The 21,411-nt window shown below is 46.7% G+C and overlaps 2 protein-coding genes across 2 annotated transcripts; both read right to left on the bottom strand.

Moving 5' to 3' along the window:
- Positions 1–201: 201 nt before the first annotated feature.
- On the bottom strand, positions 202–1,255 carry LOC136523048 (FCS-Like Zinc finger 3-like). Its single transcript, XM_066516832.1, has 2 exons — positions 1,020–1,255; positions 202–804 (listed from the first exon to the last, which is right to left on the bottom strand). Exons 1-2 carry the CDS (start codon positions 1,166–1,168, stop codon positions 594–596), a joined length of 360 nt encoding a protein of 119 aa, XP_066372929.1. The 5' UTR covers positions 1,169–1,255; the 3' UTR covers positions 202–593.
- A 7,680-nt stretch (positions 1,256–8,935) lies between these two features.
- Positions 8,936–9,763, bottom strand: LOC136523047 (plasma membrane-associated cation-binding protein 2-like). Its single transcript, XM_066516831.1, has 2 exons — positions 9,560–9,763; positions 8,936–9,450 (listed from the first exon to the last, which is right to left on the bottom strand). Exons 1-2 carry the CDS (start codon positions 9,665–9,667, stop codon positions 9,127–9,129), a joined length of 432 nt encoding a protein of 143 aa, XP_066372928.1. The 5' UTR covers positions 9,668–9,763; the 3' UTR covers positions 8,936–9,126.
- Between the last annotated feature and the right edge of the window lie 11,648 nt (positions 9,764–21,411).

The following is a 21,411-nucleotide window of genomic DNA, read 5'->3' as shown; positions in this document are numbered from 1 at the left end:
TAACATTTGATTTCAAGACAAAAAAAAAAGTAAAACGTCCCTGGAACGAGAGAGAGTACGTGGCTGGCCCACTGGACTACCTAGCGATGAGTAACCGCTGAAACGTTTCCATCTTAGTGACCATCCTTGCAGTTCATTGAGAAGCAAGAAAAACAGTACATGTACGTACAGAAAAAAGAGGTGGTTATATTATTCCTACTATCTACTCTTGTGAACCTTTTGCAGGGAGATGTAGTAGCCAGCTAGTCCACTTTGCAAAGCATCATGATTCATGCCACAAGTCTAATCTCATAAACTTGTCCCCAATCCAACATGTACACGTACACAGACCGTGCGCCATGCATATCACGCATCGATCCGTCTTCTCTGACGGACGGACCGCAGCAGCAGCTGGCCACAAAACCAAAACCACACAAGATGGCAAAAATGTACACATCAGCTGACCGGACGCGCCGCCGCATCTTCTTCGTTCGCCCATCAGCTCCGATCCCATGCATGGCAGCCGGACACGGCCGATGGGGGCTAGCCGGCCGGGCGTGGACTGCAAGGCAGGCAGCAGCGACGGACGGCCGGGCCGGACCGGGCAGCTGCCGTCAGAAAAAACCCTCACCCACAGCGATATTCCAGTTCCCAGTAGTGGCGGCCTTGTTGGCGGTGCACGCGTACGCGGCGGCCGACGACGACGACGCCGGCAAGGAGGCGGTGCGGCGCAGCTGGCGGTGGCGGCGCCTGGCGGCCTTGAGCGCGGCGTCCATGCCCCTCTGCTCCTGCCTGCAGTCGTCGCTGCAGAACGCCGCGTCGCCCCTGCATGCACGCATGCGGAATCGAATGAAGCACGATCGAGCACGAGGTGAAGCCGATGTGTATCGATTGACCAAAGGCATGCAAGAAAGCATGCATGATCCCGTGGCCCATGGCCGTGGCATGCAGGTGCAGGTGCAGACTGCAGAGACGACGACGAGCGCAGCAGCGCATGCATATTGATCGCTTAAGAAGTAGCAGTATAGCTAGATACGTACTTGTACATGAAGATGTGGCGGTCCGAGGTGATGTCCCGCTTGCACAGGAAGCATGCGTCGAGAAAGTGGCGGTGGTCGCCGCCGGCGTTCCCCTTGCCGACGGCGAGGAAGAACCGGGACGCCACCTTCTCGTACCTCACCTCCTCCATACCTAGCGTTTCCGCCGCTCGTACGTCCCTGTGTGATAGATAGAATAGATAGCCGGGGTCAGCCGCTGCTGGGGCGGTGGTGCCGGAGCGGAAGGAGATGGTGTGGCTGCTTTATACTTGCGTCCATCGGTTCTGTCTGTGTGCCTCGCCATGCAACTTGCGCGTTCCGGCGGGCGTAGCGTAGATCGGCAGCCGAGGCTTTTGGCACAATCTGACGGCCGCGTCTCCCACCGCTTTCCTAACACTTTGTTGGGTCAGTTCGGCCGGACAAATTAAAGACACCTGATGCCGTGCATGCACCGGGGACGACGTGTCGGGCTCGAAAGTTGCAGGCTACGCGTGCAGTGGATTCACTCGGGTACCACCAAGCAACACTGCCACACACACACTGACTCCACGCTGCAGCACACCGTAAGAATTGAAACAGGAGCAGCAAAATACGCTCTTGGATCGTCATCACGAACGAATCAGGCGGTGCTATATTACATTTGCAGTTAAACTGGGGTGTGTCAGAACCAGATACACCTAAACGTCAGTAGGTGCAATATCTGGCAAAATCCGCCCCCAAGGGTCAATGGTTACACCCACCAAATTGCTCAAGGAGGCAGATATTTGTGAAGTCCCATCAAATGCAACCACCTTTATTCAGAGTAACTATACCAAGACAAGTTGCACATCATCATGTCGCACAAGTTGATGACGCCAAACAAGTACTCAACCCTTGACAAACCAGGGGCCAAAAGGCCACCCAAAGCCCGTTGTTCTCAATGATGCTAGAGCCCGTGGTTCTCAATGATTATAGTACAGCGCGCAGGTTGCACAAAGAACAGAAAAACCAGAGTCGATTTATTATTATTGACATACGGAGCAAGTTTTGCTCAGGAAAGTGAAAGCCAGCCAGTAGAAGGATTCCATCCTAGACAGGGACTTGTTCTAGTAGGGACGCATGAATTTGAAAAGTTGATGCTCCCTCTCTAGCTTCGGCCCATCGCGGCTCTGTCCTGCTGCCTAAGCCTCTCGCCTTCGCGGCACAGATAGTCATTGAATTTCTCCTGCCAACATGCATGTTAAACAACACATCAGAATAAAGCAAGTCTTGATTCCTTGACAAGAACAAAGCATATCAAGAATTATCTATTCTACAAGGCATCTACAGAGTAGCTGACTTCAGCTTGGACAAGTTGGTAGCCATGGGAAACTGACCAAGTTACTAAATAATAACATACTGACTGACTTTGGATACGAACAACAAGATAACAAAATAGAAATCAAAGTAATAAACAAGTGGAGTGTGTAGTGAGCAACCTAACATGTTACCCAAGTATTGGTTGATCTCATGCATGACGCATCAACAGACCTGCCAATTCGTATTTGTAGGGAGAAAACTCTAAAATCGTTTATTTAAATCTATGTCAGTTTTATCCTGGCAATCAACTATCACAACCCCATTCCGCTGAATACAAATAACATCAAATTTCTTCAGCAAATAATGTACAAGTACTACGATAACAAGTAACTTTTAGTATAGTGATTCAGGATGCCTAATCTAGTATGCAGTACATGATTTCTAAATGTATCCATAGTTCTACACAAATTGGTGACCACTACATTTGAGGACATGTTGATCAGCTGTTGTGCTATTACAAAAAAGCAAACCAACCCTTTTTCCATTGGAAATGAAGACACTAGGGAAATTCGGAACCCTAAAAGAATAGTACCCCGTTTGCCAAAATAATAATATAAATGCAAGGATTATTTCTACTCAGCAGATATTTATTCCCAAAAAAATGAAACTGGATGAATCGAAGTCCCACTAATTAAACAAACAAGTGCAAGGCTGCAAGCATACAATGAAAGAAGAATATCAGAGTGTAAACTGACCGATAATGATGAACTGTAATGCATTAACATATCTATAATCATTATTGCCACTTATTTTTCAAACACTTCAGTATGTAAGAGCATTGCCCAACACCAAAAAAAAAAAATCACTGAACATGGTCAGAGTGTAATCATCAACTGTACAAGCCACACTAAAACCCAAAAGGACAAATCATGACAAAAGGCAATATTGTTAGAACAGGCACTCACATTCAAAACCACATTCTGCTGAATACGAGTGACATAAGTTTTTTTCAGCAAAGAACGCATAGTACCAGCATAACAGGAACCCCATGCATTGCATTGACTCTTAGAGAAATTTCAGAGGAAGCCTGGCTATTGGGCATGGCTGGGGCTAAGGCACTAGAGGAGTCTAGGGCATCTATTTAGGCAGCTTTGGGTCATTTTTCTCTTCTGACTGTAACAGAGAACCAACCAGGGTCGGCTTGTATTGGGAGCTAAATTCTTTTTCTTAATAAGAAGATGTGTGGCTCCTGCATATTTGCGAAAAAAAAAGCATAACAGGGAACAAATAGATTGTAGTGATTTAGCCATTTAAAGGACGCCTAATATGCAGTTCATGATTTCTAAATGCATCATAGCTCTTCGCAAACTGGTGATCACTACATTCGAGATAATGATCAGCTGTTAAGGCAAACCGAACCTAGAAGAGACTATTGAAATTTGGGAGCCTAAAAAATATTATGTAAATCTCTGCTACTTAAAAATTCCGCAAGGTTCCTTTCCTCGCTTCTCTCGTTCCCCTCGCCAGCCTAAATGCTGTCTCCGCTAGGCTCCCGGACCCACCCCACCCCACCGATCTACCCATGACTCCGGTACACATCCTCACTCCGCTACACATCGATTTATTTAGTACTTCTTCCATTTTTTTTTTTTTGTTCTAGCAAAATTAACCTTATCTGAAGTGTATATGCACCCTGTTCGAAATGCACATCTACAATTCTCTTTATTTCCAGTTTTGCTGCTACCCTTTGGTGTCAGTATAGTGTCACTGAACTAAATAAGAAAGATATTGTAGTAGTCAGCTGTGGAGTCAGCAAAAAAAAAAGCATGGTGCTGGGAAGGGGTAACAAAAAAAATTGCATCAGCTAATGTCTTTGGAACTATAAACAGATTGTTCATCGGCAGGAAGTTAAACGCCTTCTGTCTGAAGACATGATTGTTCATTGGCACCAAATTAAATGCCTTCTGTCTTAACCAGTTGCTCTTGATAAGAAGAAACAAAAGAGATCAAAACCAGACAAGACAAAAAAAAAACTCAGAGCAGAGTGGGACATACACTAGGAACATCGCGTATAAGAAGGTCCTGAAACCATAATTAAGGTATTGGATGCATATACAAACTGTTGGTGCCTAATAATTTTTGTCTTACCCGTAATGTTGTCTTGAATCTAATAAATATTTTTATTCGCACAGGAAATTGCAGCATGTTGCTATTGGGCTCATTGCTGTACTTATCTATTCGAATCTGTTCTATGGTCGATACAATGGTCCATGTGTATTTTTCCTTTGAAAATAAAATAAAGTGCAGGTGCATCTATGGATATCAAAGATGGCGTTGTCCATAGCAACGGGACCGTAGCAACACACGGGCATTTAACTAGTAAGATACACATAAGGATTATTTCTACTCTGCAGCTATTTACTTCCAGAAAATGAAATTAGAGGTACTAAACTCCCACTAATTAATCAAACAAGTGCATGGCTGCAGGCATATGCAGTGAAAGAACGGCGCCTGAGTTTAAAATGATCACTATAGGTGAATAGTAATTTATAATTACTACCAAGTCTCTCTTGGTACTTATTTTCAAATGCTTCATTACATAGAGCATCGCCCAATCTACCACCAAATCACAAAACAAAAATCAGAGTGCAACCCAATCATCAGCATCAACTGTACGAGCCACACCACAATCTAATCCTGCGCGCTGAAATCCTTAAAATTATCCGGTGTCTTATTAGGCTGTCAAATCCCCTATTGGCTACCCAGTAACAAAAAAAACCACAACAGTTTTGACCTGACCCACGTGGCAATGGCATCCCAAAATCACATAGCATCAGCCTGAAATAAGAGCTTGCTAGTCCTCGATAGCCCTAAGCTAACCATAGAAATATGCCTCTGCGGAAGAACAAACTCCTCGCACCAAAATCTGCCCCCAAATCTAGGGTTCTGGGTTCGTAATGATCGCGGGCGGCAGACCAATCCCCGGACCCCACGGATGCATCAACCAGATCCACGCTTCATACCACTAATAATATGCTGAAAGGGAGCAGCCGAAACAAGCACCGTGCACGGATGGCGCAGACTCGGGGACGGAATCGGGCGAGCACGTGATCCAGGAAGGAAGGGGAACTGATGACAGTACCTTGCCGCCGAAGAGGAAGATCCCGGCGAGGCCGGCGGTGGCGACGCCGCCCCAGATGACGACCGTCGACGAGAGCAGCGACCAGCTGCGGTAGATCATCTTCGCCCTCCTCGGGTTCCTCTCTCTCTCTCCCGTCCCTTGGCCTCGCCTCGCTAGTCGCTACGGCGCGTGCGTGCAGGTGCGGCGGCCCTCCTCGATGGAGCTGGAGTGCTGGACGGGATGGACGGAGAAGTCAGAATAGAGAGACATGTGATTATGTGAACCAAGGAAAGGGCCCACGTTGTAGCGAACGGCTGCTGCTGGCCGTGTATGGTATGGCCAAAAGTTATGCAGGGCCCAAACGCGCGAGGGCCGTATGGCGAAAGAACGTTTGTCAGCTTGGGCTTGCCCAGCTGTCCTATCCTTTTTTAATTATCTTTTAAAAAAAAAACAACGGTACAGCCTGTTCGTTTGGTTGTGGCTTGTTGTAAACAATTGTTTTCTCTCACATAAACCAGCCAGCAGTACTTCTTCACGAACCAGCAACGATACGAACCAGCCAAACGAATAGGCTGAATGCTATCAACCACCGCCTGCGAACCAGATCTGACCGATCCATTATTAAAAAAATCTGGATACCTCCGCCAGAACAGAACCGCCTTGTGCCGCACGCCAGATCGCTTCGCGCCGCGTTACGCTATGCGCCTCACACCAGACCCGCCTCGCGCACCCCACCCGTGCCACGCGTCGCGCACCGCCCGCGCCTCGCGCTGCGCTCCACCGCGCCCGCGTCAACGAGCCTTTATTGGCGGCAACAAGTAGATAAACATATGTTGCAACCGTATATTTCATGGGTTTCAGATGTATGTTGCATATGTTTCATCTGGATGTTGTATAAGTAGATCTGGTGCTGCATATGTTGCAATGGCTACACACATGTGTTGCAAGTTTATGTTTCAAAATTTCAGCTGTTTTAAATGTATGTTGAAAGTGTTTAATCTGGATGTTGCATATATTGCTGTGACTATACACGTATGTTGCAAGTGTGTTTTCCAAATGTTTCTGTTTCATCTGGATGTTGCATGTTTTAATCTAGATGTTGCATATGTTGTAGTGGCTATACACGTATGTTGCAAGTGTTTGTTCCAAATGTTTCACCTATTTCAGACGTATGTTGCAAGTGTTTTATGTGGATGTTGCATATTGTAGTGGTTACACACATTTGTTGCAAATGTATGTTTCAACTGGTTTCAGTATGTTGCAGCTGGTGCTGCACCCCATGCGCACTAACTCGCGGACACGCACGCGTTGCACGTACCCATCCAGCGCTGTCTATCTCTGTCTTGCAGGCCAGCTTCAATAGTTGGACGTGCACGCAACGGGTGGTCAGTGCCCGAATGACCAAGCACTCTCTGGTCAAAAGTGCATGCGCGCATGCAGAGCGCCAGAGTGGGCCAGCATCCAACGGACGTAGAACCAGACGCTCCTGCACCACCAGGCTTGGTACCCCACGGTGGAGCATGCAGCTAGGGTCAACACGAGGTACGCGCGTTGTGCTCCCACCCTCTCTCTCTCACATGCAGTTGGGCAAGCCCCATGCACATGCTCTTCCGTGCAGGCACAGCAGCAGCACGCGCAGATCCAGCAGCAACAGCAGAGCGCATCAAGCCACCAGGCGCAGCAACAGCACGTGCAGAACCAAGCAGCAAGCACAGGACGCGAAGCATGAGAGCAGGCACACCTAAGGATGAAAACGGAACGGAAATATCCCGAACCGAACCGCATCGTTTTCTATATTTAATCCGACCGAATCCGCATTTTCTTGTTCGACTTTACCGTTTTCGCTTTCGCATTTGAGATGTTTCGTATTTCGAATGTAAAAGTAGAAAACGGTTTACACATTTTTTCGACCGTTTTCTACTTTTCTACTTTTAATTTGAAATATTCCGAATTCAAAATTCGGTTTAAACCGAATTTGGCCAACTGCACAGGTCATACAGCCCAATTACAGGCTGCTCACCACGCAGCTGTGTTCTTTCTACCGGTGGCTAGCTGCCCTCTCTTATAGACGGCGCCCAACCTCATCTCTCTTATTATGTATTTGGTCGTGCACTTGTTTAATGCTATGCACTTGAACTAGATCATGCACTTGTTAGTTGTGAACTTGTTATGTATTTGGTCGTGCACTTGTTTAATGCTTTGCACTGTGGGTCAGTATTTCGTATTGAATTTTCGTATACCGACCGTGTTCGACATAATTCCGCTCGAATTGGTTCGTTTTCGAAATTCTAGATATTCCGTAAGTTCGTGTTCGTTTTCGTGTCCGGCTTGTCCGCTTTCGCTTTCGCTTTCGTATTTCAAATGTAAAAGTAGAAAACGGTTGAGGAGTTTTTCGACCGAGTTCGACCGTTTTCATCCTTAGGCACACCAGCCCGCGGGTACGCGTGGTCCAAAGTCCGGCGCTAACATGGCCTCGAAATCAAACATGAGACTTTTTCGACTAAATCCATAAAGAACAGGTGGGATGGACCCTCTCCTGTTTTTTCAAAGCAAATCCTATGCAGTACTACAAGGGATTGTGGCCCACCTGCCAGCCACTACAGCCTTTGTGCAACACTACAGACAAAGACCTATCCCTGTGTTGTCCTAGCCACCCTCATCTTGACTCACCTTCTATTTCTAGATTTTTTTTTTCTAAAGTTATAGAAATGGGTGCGTCAAATATGGAAAATAGGTTGTGTTGGAATAGGATTTTACCCATCCGCTCTCGACTCTACTTACAAGCGCCAGCCTACAGATGATGTATGGCTACATTAGAACAACCACAATGTATCCGGTTGAACCGGTCCATAGAAGTGGGTCCCAGAGTTGATGAATGTAGTTAAATAACATGCCACAATGTATTTGGATCAGCTGGTCTATATGAGTGGGTCCCACAATGAAATAAAAAATCTTAGTCCCCAACTTCCCTTATTTCTTCTCACAAGTGAATGGAGAGAGTGAATGTATATTGTGTCAGATGTACAATGCACATAGTGTTTTTTTTATTGCCTTATGAGCTAGCCATAGTACTATGGGTACTTTTTTATTTCTTTCCTATGGATCAGCCCCACAATGTTCCAGTTACCTGATACTAAATATTTAATTCCCTATGGACTGGTTTCTGACAACATTGTGGTTGCTCTTAGGTGGAATCATTGTAGTTAAAATCTCGATTCTGCTATCTGAGTTTACTTCTCGACATGACCAGAGTTAGAGTCTAATTCTATGATACTAGGCGACAAAATCTATGTTTATATAATTATTATGTTTAACATTCAATGATTCTAATTTATATAAAGATCTACCATTTGATTTAGAATCTAACCTTGAGTAGAATCAAACGAGTTATGAATGTTCATCCCAATGTGGGTTCAAAGACATCAGACTGAGAAGTAAGGGTAGATATCAATTGCATAATAGGAATGTTGTGTTCATGAATAATCCATGGCAAAAGATTAGTAACGGAGACAACATTCAATAAGCCCAAGAATATTGTTTTATCAGAACCCCGTGGAGGAAAAATGGGAGACATCAAAGGTTTGTTACATGGTGGCTGAGTTTCTCTCCCGACCTATACATGTATGCCAACTCTAGAGAATTCAAGTGGCCCGTTGCTCGCATACTGATCATCAGGCATCAGCCAATTGACATGCATGCATGGACAGTTGATCAGCTTTGTGTTGGCTTCTCCTCCTCCTCCTCCTCGGCGTCCTTCTTCACCTCCGTCATGGGCTCGGCCGTCACCTCACCGGTGGCGATCTTTTCCTCTGCAGGGGCTGATGGTTTCTCCTCCTCGACGATGGTCTTCACCATGGCTTCTTCTTCCTCCTCCTCGTTCTCGGGCTCGACGATGACAGCCGCCTCCGGAGTGGTCACCTCATCAGCCTTCTGCTCGGGCTCGGCTGTGGCTGGCGGCTTTTGTTCCGCCGCCGTTGCCGGCTCCTCCTCCTTGTCCTCCTCCACCACCTTCTCAACTACCTGTTCAGCCGCAACCTGTGCATGAATGGCACACGCATTATTCAGATTTAATCCACATCAAGAGAAAACAAAAATGCATATATAACTAGTTCATGCATGATCGAATGTGTTGTCATCACATCACCTCAGTGGGGACGGTAGTGGTCTCGGGTGCAACCTTGGGTGTGGAGATGTTGGCCTCAGCTGGGGCCTGCCCCTCAAGCGTCTTGGGCTTGGTTGCGCAGGCACCCATGGTTGCTGTGGCGGTTGCGGTGGCTGGGTTATTGGTCGGTGGAGGAGGCGATCGAGGAGGTGTTTGAATGTGTGGAGGTGGCTTGGCAATGGGGGAGATGGTCAGCATTTATAAGAGGATATGTAGAGTGGTTAAATTTAGACGAAGATGTTAGCAATGGTTTGGAGGGGTTACAGGAACCAACCATGCAGATCTGGCAGATAATGCATGCATGCACAACCTGGTTCCATATATAGAACACCAAAGATATATGCGGTTCCCTGTCTTGCCATTTGTTGACGTGAAAATAACACGGAGAGCGACATACACGTACTCAAAAGTCATATCCATAGCGGGTGTCGCGCCATCCCCTAGAACAAGTATAATAAACCATGTCAGCTTGGCTAATAGTCAAGACAACTCAACAAAGTCTTAGGTGGAAGAGAGAGAATTAGGAGAGAATGAGACGGTCGATGCATGAGGTGGGCCAGCGGAAGACAATAGAGGAAAAGAGAGAGTATACAAATGAGTTAGTGGCAGGTCCCACGGGATTAAAAAATATTTTCATAATTTGTGAAGAGCCTTGCTTATTGTGTGAATTGTCTATCTCTACTATAATGGACCAATCAAAATTATACTAGGTCCCCCTAGAAAAACGTTTCCCGCTAAGAGCCTCCAACCATTGTGCACTCAGAAAAATGCACACAGAAATTCGTCTCCATTAAAATAAAGGACTAATAAAACACCTAAACTAAATTCGATGGCCAAGATTCTATATGTATGTCAGGCTTCTCACCCCAGCTTCTCACCCCCGCGCCCTCCTCGCACTTCAACGCACGCAGCCTCACCCAGCGCGCCCTCCGCCTCACGCCGCGTGGCTTGTAACGCTCCTCACACGAGCAGAGTTTGAGAGCTGCAAACACAGAATAAAAAAATGAAGAAACGCACCATCGCCAGCCCGAGTCTCGCCCATGGACACGCCACTCGGGGCTATCTCCAACAACAACACCCAAAATACAAGACACATTCGTCCTTTGGGTAGCGCTACAGGCAAAAGGTTCAATACATATTCGACATCTTCTCCAACAACAAGACCCAAAAGAGAATCATTTCTGTAAATGGGTTTCTAGGAGAGAGGATGTCCATATTTGGGTTATGCCCCTCAGGCAACCCAAAATAGGTCTCCCGTATAGGTACTCTATTGGAGGCTGATTTTTGGTCTCTTAATATCCATTTTGGGTTTGGGTGCCCATATGGGTTCCTTGTTGGAGACAGTCTCATAGGCCATCCCCTCCCCATTTGCGCCGCCGCCCATCTCCATCCTGCTCTCCGATCTCCACCCTATCTGTGCAGTATTGACAAACCACAAGACACCACGCGTCCACGCCCTTTGGATCCCCACCTCCATGGCTCGATCCCCCACGGAGACTGAGCACGAGCAACATGGATGCGCTAGGCATCCTCCAATGGCGACAACCACGAGCAGGAGTTGAAGAATAGGTGGTGGACAACTTCCTCATCATGGGACCTCAGCCGTCGCCCCGCCGTCATCACCCCTCCACCACCCCAGATTGCCAGAGGTAACCGCTCCACCCCCTTCTTGATCCGCGCGAAACCCTAGCTCAGGCCTAACTTTCGGGTTGACCTCGATTCGGTTCTCGATCAGCCCTTCGATCCGCGTCGTAGGTTTAGGGTTTGCGGGGGTTTTCGACGGGTGTTTGATGGTGCCACCCTCATGGGGTTTCGTGTTGCTATTGCAGGTGCGAGTTCATGGCTAGGCCACCATGCTTGGTGGCGCCTGTAACACCCTAGGTGTTTGGCTTCCACAAAAGTGCATTTCATTTCATAAACATATGCATCATCTATCTCATCATGCCATTGTCACTGAAACATACATATGCAACATTCGCAATTCTGTTTGTTTCATACTTGATTTGCTTGTGAATGGTAGTAGTGCAACATGTGAATGCAACATGAGTTTCTCATACCTTGAAACATGGCAACATGGTAGGAATGTGGCAAGTTAAAATTTTAACAAAGGCATGAAACATGTGAAACATGGAATTGCAACATTAGAGTGAAATTGATTGTTTTGTTGCTTCATCACATGTGATCATTAGAAGTTGGTATAGCATTTGTGTAAAGTGGTTGATTATGGTCTAATACACCTTAACTACACTTAGGGTAATTGATGGGACATTGTTCATGTGGATCAAAATGACAAAAATGCCCTCAAGTGGAGGTTTGACTTAGAATGACCTATAGAGTGCCACTGTTTGACTGATTCAAAAGACCAACTTAGAGACCTTGCATGGCTGTGCACCCTTTACCAAAGTTGTAGACAATTTATCAAGGAACAAAAGTCTCAATATGACCATCTCATGAAAATGGATAGAACATGTTCAAACAAGGCCCACAAGTCATATTTCCATGCTGAATTCACACTTAGAAAATTTGCTAAGTCATAAATCCAGTTTCAGTTGGATCGAGCCAACTTTGGCTTGATGTAACTTCTGATCCATGGAGAATTAGACGATGATCCTTGAATAGAAGTTGGAGATGGATGGTAAGCCTACAATTTTCATGTACATGGTTTTTGTAATGGATCAACGGTTTAGCCGTATTAACACGTTGAAGTCACGCTGTCAGGCGGTTCAAGTCGTCTGAATGCGAGCTACAGTGAACCGACCGTCAAAAGATCACTGCCGCGTGTTTGCCACCCGTCGCCAGTCTCCTGCTCGCGCTGCCACGCGCCGCGGACGCCCTGGCACGGCCGGCCACGACTTGAGCAACACCCCGCGCGCCTGCCAACCAGCTCGCCAGTTCAATTTCCCTTCCCTCGGCTTCCTTCGCTCGCCCGTAGCTCCGCAGCAACAGCCGCTGTGACTCCGACGAGCTCGTGCTCGCGTGCCACCGCAAAAACACGTCGGCCAGCTCGTTCGTAGCTTCGCCGTGCTCTTCTCCACCTCCTCCACCTTTCAGTCGAGTCGTTTGGGGCTTGGTAAGGGCGTATTCGCCATTTCTTCCACCGCCGCCAAGGCGGAACCTCGCCGGAGTTGGCGCTCCACGCGGCCAACTACCACCGCGGCCTTCCCATCCCCTCCTCCTTGCTTGGTTAGCTTAGTAGTGAACTCCAGAAGCTCGTACCGAGCTTAGCCGTGTAACACCCCGGTGTTATGCCTGCAATTAGGCATTGCTAATCATACATATTGTGCATCATCAAGCATCCTATTCATACATGCGCAATCTTGCATATAACAACTGAAACATTACTTCGAAACATACGAAACTTGTTTGTGAAAAGTAAATGATGCATACACTTATTAGAGTTGTTTTCTCTAATTCTTGCTTGCTAGTTGAGTAGAAACTGTTGGTTATGCTTGTAAATCATCTAGGATTGTCTAGCACAGTTTTTGGAGCAAGGTTTGTATTCAAAGTAATTCAAAATTTTGCTTCCCAAAGTAATTTCCCAAAATTAGGGTTTTGAGTTAAAATTTAACTTTGATCCTATAAGTTAAAATCTAGATAGATTTGGACTTTGGTCATAAAAGCAAAGTTGTAGGGAATTAAATTCTAAGCAACTTTCATTTTTGGTACATTTTCAAAAGAGGTCATTTTCTTGCTCAAAATAATGTTTGAAAGTTGGCATTTAAAAATATCTTGAATTTTTATTTGAAAAAGGAATTTTTCTCCTTCGCGGGCCGCCGCCTCGTGTCTGGCCCACCAGCCGAAGCCGGCCCAGTGAAGCTCCGCGCCCACCGCCCTCTCCCTCGCCCCGCGCTTGGCCCAGCTGCGCTTCGTCGGCCCAGCCCAGCGCGCTGGCCTGCCTCAGCGCTCGCTCGCCCGCTGGCGCGCCGCGGCGTGTCCCGACCGCGTCAGGGCGCGCTCGCCGCGTGGCCGCCCTGCGCTGGCAACGCCCGCCGCGCGGCAGCCACGGCCTGACTCCACCTCCACGCGCGTGCCTTCTTCTGCCCCGCAGCACTGCCTCCTCCTCATTCCTCCTCCCGCTCTCTCAGCCGCAGAGCAGCAGCAGCAGCTCACACTCGCGCGCACCGCGAGCTCGCCACCGCCGTCGCCGCTGCCTCGACCGCAACATACCTCTCCCACGCCTCCATTCCCCGATTCACGCCGCCAGCAGCTCCGCCTAGCCTCCCTGCTTCGCTTGCGTGCGCTTGCAGCCGCCGTCGTCGAGGTAAGAATCAAGCGCGGCCGTCTCCTTCCTCTCCGGCGAGCGCACCGCCGCGGCTTGGTGGCTCGTCACGCCGCCGGGCCACCTCCTCCGTCCCAGCCGTTGCGGCTCGACGTGGCGTACGCGCTGGCACCACCCGCGCCATCGGGAGGGCTTGCCGCCGGTGAGCACCGGCCGGCGAAGCGCCTCCCCTGCTCTCGGTCGCTGACCAGCGGGGCCCAGCCGCAGTGGCGTGGCCTTTGCCAGGCCGAGCTAGGCCAGGCTGGCTTGGGCCGAGCCCCGAGCCAGGCCGCCGCTCGCCCCTTTTCGCTCGGTCTGAGCAGGCCGGCTGTGGCCGTGGGCCAGTTCATTTCCGCAGGCCGGCCCAGTAGCATTTAAATGATTTGTTTTCAATTTATTCATTATTATTTGAAAACAGAAATGGTTTGCAAAATATTTGGATACTCAAAGTTGCTCCAAATTTGTTGAAACAAATTTTTCTAGGTTCCTTATCATCAGATCTACTAGGTAAAATTTTTGCATGCCATTTTTGAGATACTTTTCTATAGGATTTTATTTAATCATGTAAATTGCTGATAACTTGAAAAATGTGTATAAAAATATATAGGCTTCAGAAAAATATGATTTCAAGTTTGTTCATCTTCTTATGTCATGTACTTCCTAAGGAAAATATGTTTCATGCATGTGCTGTGGAAAACTTTGGAGGTGTAGTTCAAGTGTCTTTAATGGCTGATTTTTTGTTATTTTTGATAGAGAGCAAACTTTGTATAAAACATGCATGTGGTAATTTTTGTACAGTCATTATATGCTATTAAGAACCTAGGAAAAATACTAATTCTGTTGTTTGACACTTTTCATAGTACAAAGTAATTTCATGCTCATTTTTATGCTATAGCTTGTCATTTTTGTGTAGGATAGTTTACTTATCCAAATGCCATGAAATTTTTATGGTAATCTGTTTAGGGTAGTAGTATGCTACTGTAATTTTCTCAGATTTTTAGGAACATCAAAAATATATGTTGCTATTCAAACCTATTATTAATTAGAGTTTAAGCAAGTGTTGCTTTAAGTGTGAGTAGGAAATTAGTAAAGCTTTGGTGTATCTTTGAAGCATTTCATAAGGTATGTTAACTTAACATATTAGTAGTAGAAGAGAATGCAGTAGATGACATGTGCTTGTAGTATAGTTCTTGGATGATGTTGACTACCTTGCATTTCAACATATCCATTACATTCATCTCCTTCGATGCACCGTTTGCATAATCACTTATGCGCATTGCATCATACAGGATCGCAAACCGAGAACCCAGTCGTCATACCCGAGGAGCCCGAGGAGTAGCTCGAGGTGCAGCAGCAGGAAGTGCCAGAAGTCGACGAGGAGGACGTTGAGGAACTTCCGGAGTGCCCCGATCACCGTCCGAGCTCCTTCGAGAGAGGCAAGTCCCGGAGCATTTTCTCCCAGTTTGTAATTATTTAATTAAATACTTTACTTTAAATTGATGCATTACGTTCAGGAGTTGTTTGCAACCGTTGCTGCATTATACCTTGCTTACCTTTGTTATACTATATCCTTGTTACCCTGGTATCCGCAGTCGAGTCAATGCTTAGCTGGCTTAGACCGGTAGAAGTCGGGTGATTTCCTGTCACCTGCGAGCTATAGGTGGTTACCTGGATCTGCTTGGATGACTATGAAGTCATGGTATAACTAAGTGTTAAATGAAGTTGAGACCGGACGGAGACTTGCAGAGTTTTGGACTGTAGTGTTTCCGTCTGTGTCGATTAAGGACCGACCGTTGTTGGGCCTCGAGTCATGTTGAACGCATGCCTTACATTTAGCTGGCTGGATAAAGTACCTTCCGACCGTGAAGCTGGGAGATTTTTCGGGCCGAGTAGATTGCCCGCAACGCACTGTACCGGAGCAGGTGTGGTAGGACACGGGGGCGGGATGATAAGACCAAAGTGCAGTCGGTCGGCCCCCGGGTACATGTGGTTCCTGGCAAACTCGAGATTCCTGGAAAGTTGACTCGGTGATCAATATCTCACTTTAGCGGGTGAGTGAGGTTTGTGTAAGGAATAAATCACTAGCTGGTTAGGAATCGATTCGAATCGCCATCGCTCCTGGATAGTGAGCACTTGACTTGAGTTACTTCATCGTAGTAAATGTTATGGAACACTTGGACAGTTATAGTGAATATGACAGTATGGAAGTTGCTTAATGATCATTGGTTATCATTATCTACTTAATCACATGTTTACTCTAGTATAGGTGCAAATCTAGTTGACAGGTTAATAATAATTAACTTGGCAATAATGCTTTTAGAAAGGTTCTTGAAATGCTAAAAATGCTTCTTTCTGCAAAAGAGTCAGCTACCCTACTATAAAGCCCTTCATAATCCTTGGTGTCAATTATTTTCGGTTATGTCGGGTAAGTCTGGCTGAGTACCTTCTCGTACTCAGGGTTTTATTCCCACTTGTTGCAGATGGGCAGATGTACTATGGCTACTGTATCAACTGCCTTTATCCTGCGATGGGTGATGCTTAGGACCATAGGCATGGTCATTCCTTACGTCTCATCTAATGCTTTTGTTGGAGATGATCATCCGCTGGCACTGTATTTAAACTCCGCGTGAGTGTGTGTGTGGTTTGAACAAATGACTTCCGCTACTTTTATTCGAACTGGTTTGTAATAACTATGTTTAAACTCTGATGTATCTGAGACCGCGAACTTTTATGTAATATGTGATGGTGACCGCTAAACTTACTACGATCATGGCTGGGACACGAGTTGGTTTGAAATCCTTCGTGATTTCACGGACTACCGGGTTATACGAGCTTAAGTTGGATAAATCGTCTGCTCTAGTGGATGATTTTCTTACTTAATTTCGTATAATTGGTCGGTTCTGTCACAGCTGGTATCAGAGCATGGTTTAGCGTGTCACTGTTCACAAGTGTATTTAAAACAAAAAGACATTTGGAAAACGTGATTTTAAAACTATAAAGTGTGCCAGTGATCATATCCTTTATGCCCAGTTAAGGACTTTAGGTGGCTTAATTAAGTACTGACTGGGGTTCTTGCATCATATTTCTCTTTCGTCGCTCATACGGCGTGCTATTGTATGAGTGCCACTTGTTTGAGTGGTAATGAATGGATCATTTGCCTCTACGCCTCGGTAAGTGTGAGTTGTGAGAGCATGATCGGATACACCGCCGATCTAGGGTGAATGCTTATATGATGCTGGAGTAATTACATGTTCTACGCATGTTTTACAAAGGTATCTCATGTATGGGTCTTCCGTCTGTGGAGGCGATGCCGTCAATAGGACGATGGTTCGGGTAGTTACTACCGTTGTACACATATCTGGGGATCCGTGTAGAGTGTGTAGATAAAATTTTACTGCTTTTATGCATTCATTGGGAATTGGGCTGAAATGAATCTTCTACAGGTACATAACAACGCTATCGTGTAGAACGTATTAGCTACGTAATTGAGAGATCGTTGTTATGCCACCGAATTCGTCGTTAGAAATTATTTATTTCCTAAGTTTGTGAGAACGTACGACACGTACATACATCATGTTACTTGTGCATCTCATTCATCTCATGCATTCCTCCCCTTATAAATTGATTATCTCATCTTGATAAAAGTTGTAGCACCTAAAATATGTTTCCCCGAAGTAATAAAAGAACTTTTGCTACAGATGGCCCGCACGAAGCAGACCACCCGTAAGTCCACCGGAGGAAGAGCACCTCGACGTCCGTTGGCCCTAAGGGAGCACCGCACCACGGACACCTTCTTGAGCGAGTTTGGCATGCCGACTTTGCTTTGGAGAGTGCTCCATGATGTGGGGTACCCAGAGGGTCAAGAGCCGGTGTACTCTTGGAATGAGAGCCAGTTAGCAGATGATGGACTTGCAGTGGTGGAGATCACGGTTCCTGCTCTCGGTGATGCTCCAGATTGGGATGGTTGGCATTTGGAGTTTGAGGGTCGCACTCCAGCTGAGCGTGCAGAGGGAGCAGCCTTCCGTGTCATTAGGGACATTATGAGCAGATTTCCTAGTGAGCTTGCTGCAGCTCTAGCTGGTACTTTTCCTAGGGATGATCCTCGTGATGCCATTTGGGTTCAGCCTCCGGGAAGTGCATTGGTCAGAGGTCCAGCTGAGGGACAGGCTAGCGACAACCAGGCAATGAGTGCTATGTTCGCCACCATCAGAGCGTATGAGGGTCTCGAGAGTACCTACTGGACTTTGACTGGCTTGCATAGTGAGGATAAGCTCAAAGGGAAGAAGCAGAAGAAGAGACAGGCACGAGCTATAGCTAGCTTGCAGGAGCAGTTGGCTGATATGAACTTACAGCGAGATCAGGCGGTTGAGAGAGGTGATAGAGCTATGCAGCGAGTGCATACGTTGACTCAAGCCAACAACAATGCAGACCGCATGATTGGACAGTTGGTTCAAGAAAGGAATGAAGCCTAGAACGCAAGAAACCTTCTGCTGCAGAGGGTCGATGAGCTAGAGGAATACAACGGCTACTTGCACGAGGAGTTTCACGCGCTCTACAATGGGGTTGGCCCATATGCTCCACCGAACGTTGCTGGTATGGATGTTGACAATGACAATGAGGACGAGCCTGCAGTTTCACCTGGGGGCGATGGTGACGTCTCCGATCCCGATGATGGCCCTGAGGAGTAGGCTAGTTGCTTTGTGCTAGTATCTAGGTCTTGTCGCGATGACCTTTCTTTTGTTGGCATGTAATCTATCGTATGTTGCTTCGAATGTATGAGACTTGGCATATGGTTGGAACTTGATATTAGAATGCGATATCTGAACGCATAAAAAGTCCAGTGTATGTATGCTGGCAATGTGATTGTATGGACGCAATGTTTGCCGTTGAAGTAATTCGATTAAGTGCTATTGTTTTAATTGGAATGCGATTGTTGTGCCTCTGTTTTTATTGTATGAATTTATTCTCTCCAGTAAATTCAGTATGGCATAATTTTTCCTTCACTCGCAATTATTACAGCGTCACTCAATCGTACTTGTTGCTGAAATATGCAGATGACAAACACTCGCCGAACCACGTATGAGGCCGCTGAGCCCGGTGCCAACGGTGCGGGGACCGGTGGTGGTGGTGGTGGTGGAAACCACAGCAACAACAATGAACCTCCCCATGAACCGCATTTGCCACCTCCTCCCCCGTTTACCCCCGAAATGTTCCTCGCACAGCTGCTCGGGAGTCAGCGCAACACGGAACAATCTCAGAAGAACATGGAGGATCTTCTCAGAACCATCGCCAACAACGTTCAACGTGGTAACAATCAAGGTGGTGGCATGAGAGTGAACCAATATAGCAGCTTCAAAGATTTCATGGACACCAGGCCACCAGTATTCAAGGAAGCAACAGAGCCACTCGATGCTAAGGAATGGATCAACACGATGGAAGATAAATTCCGTGTGTTGAGAATGACTGAGGTGCTGAAAACGGAATATGCTGCACTTCAATTGCAAGGACCGACGGGAATGTGGTGGAAGCACCATCGCACCACCTTCCCTCCAAATGCTCAAATTTCTTGGAGAGAGTTTGCTGAGGCCTTCCGTGGAGTCTATATTCCACCCGGACTGACAGAGATGAAGTTGGGAGAGTTTCTGGCATTGAACCAGGGCACCAAAACCATGACGCAATACCTGCATGCCTTCAACAACTTGTGTCGCTATGCTCCCGACATGGTTGACACAGATGCTAAAAGGATAGCCAGTTTTAAGAGGGGTCTTAATCCAAAAATGATGAAGCATGTTGGTACCAACAACCGCGTCAGATTCAATGACTTCATCAGCGACTGTCTGAAGCAGGAGAAGAATAACAACGCCAGCACCGCAGCCAAGACACGCAAGAGAGCCTTTGAAGGAGGGCCGTCTCAAGCCAGAGCACCTATGGGAGGTCGTCCTCCTTATCGCCCATCGGCACCTGGCGCTAGATTCAGGCCACCTCAGCCAAGAAGTCAGAATTTCCGTGGACCTCAAAAGCCGTACAAGATGGCAGTACAGCCCAACAAAGCAGCCGCAACTGCGGTACAAGGCAGTTCCAAGGGAGCTGTGGGATCTACCGGGACAGTAAGAGGACCCTGCTATAATTGTGATCAACCCGGTCATTTCTCGAGGTTTTGTCCGTACCCGCCTAAGAAGAAGCAGCAGACTTATAATGCTAGAGTGCATAGTACAACAGTGGATGAAATTCCAGAGGGAGAGCCCGTCACTGCTGGTAAGTTTCCTGTCAACGAAAACCCTGCAGTTGTTCTATTTGATTCTGGATCATCACATTCTTTTATGAGTCAAGAATTTGCACAGAAACATGGACAACTATGCACAGAATTGGGTTATGGGTACCGTATAAGTTCAGCAGGGGCTGATGTTTTGACCAACCAGATGGTTCGAGGGGCAACCCTTGAATTAGGTAGCAGGAAGTTTCGAGTGAATTTAATAGTTATGCCTGGGTTAGTTTTGGATGTCATTATCGGGATGAATTGGATGAAGGATTGGGGAGCAGTCATAGATGCGGGAAGTCGAGTACTTACCCTTAAGGATCCCCTAGGTGAGGGTACTTTCCAAGTACCATTGCCTCGAAGGACAGACCTTATAAGTGTTACATGTGCTACGGCAGTCACACCTATTCATCAGATTCCGATAGTGTGTGAATTCCCGGACGTATTTCCGGATGAGCTACCTGGTCTTCCGCCAGATAGGGAGATTGAGTTTGGAATCGAGCTAGTCCCCGGAACAGCTCCGATTTCAAGGAGACCTTATCGGATGCCTCCAGATGAGTTAGCTGAGCTAAAGAAGCAATTAGAAGATTTGTCGAAAAAGGGGTTTATTCGGCCAAGCAAGTCTGAATGGGGATGTCCCGCTTTGTTTGTGAAGAAAAAGAAAGAGGGCACGTTGAGAATGTGCGTAGACTATAGGCCACTCAATGCTGTGACCATCAAGAATAAATATCCCTTGCCACACATTGATGTTCTGTTTGACCAATTATCCAAGGCCAAGGTATTCTCAAAAATAGATTTGAGATCCGGTTATCATCAGATTAAGATTAGGCCACAGGATATACCGAAAACTGCATTTTCCACCAGATACGGGTTGTATGAGTATCTTGTCATGTCTTTTGGCTTGACAAATGCTCCTGCATACTTTATGTTCTTGATGAATACAGTTTTCATGCCAGAATTGGATAAGTTTGTGGTAGTATTCATCAATGACATTCTGGTGTACTCTGAGAACGAAAAAGATCATGAAGAGCATCTGAGAACTGTCTTGACCAGACTTAGAGATCATCAATTGTATGCTAAGTTTAGCAAATGCGAATTCTGGTTGAAGGAAGTTCCTTTCCTTGGTCACATTCTGTCAGAGAATGGAGTTTCAGTCGATCCAAGTAAGGTGCAAGAAGTTATGAATTGGAAAGCACCGACCACAGTTCCTGAGATTAGAAGTTTCTTAGGACTAGCGGGTTATTACCGTCGCTTTATACCAGATTTCTCGAAGATCGCTAAACCGATGACAAGCCTCCTACAGAAGGATCACAAGTTTGT

Source organism: Miscanthus floridulus, chromosome 18, assembly GCF_019320115.1.
Source record: "Miscanthus floridulus cultivar M001 chromosome 18, ASM1932011v1, whole genome shotgun sequence".
Classification (NCBI taxonomy): Eukaryota; Viridiplantae; Streptophyta; class Magnoliopsida; order Poales; family Poaceae; genus Miscanthus; species Miscanthus floridulus.
This window is presented reverse-complemented; position numbering and strand designations above follow the sequence as displayed.

Excerpts from the sequence above, each read along its gene's own strand:
- LOC136523048 (XM_066516832.1), bottom strand. The coding sequence starts at position 1,168 with ATGGAGGAGGTGAGGTACGAGAAGGTGGCGTCCCGGTTCTTCCTCGCC. Across the intron at positions 805-1,019 it reads CGCCACATCTTCATGTACAA|GGGCGACGCGGCGTTCTGCA; the intron begins GTACGTATCTAG and ends GCGTGCATGCAG.
- LOC136523047 (XM_066516831.1), bottom strand. The coding sequence starts at position 9,667 with ATGGGTGCCTGCGCAACCAAGCCCAAGACGCTTGAGGGGCAGGCCCCA. Across the intron at positions 9,451-9,559 it reads CCACTACCGTCCCCACTGAG|GTTGCGGCTGAACAGGTAGT; the intron begins GTGATGTGATGA and ends ATTCATGCACAG.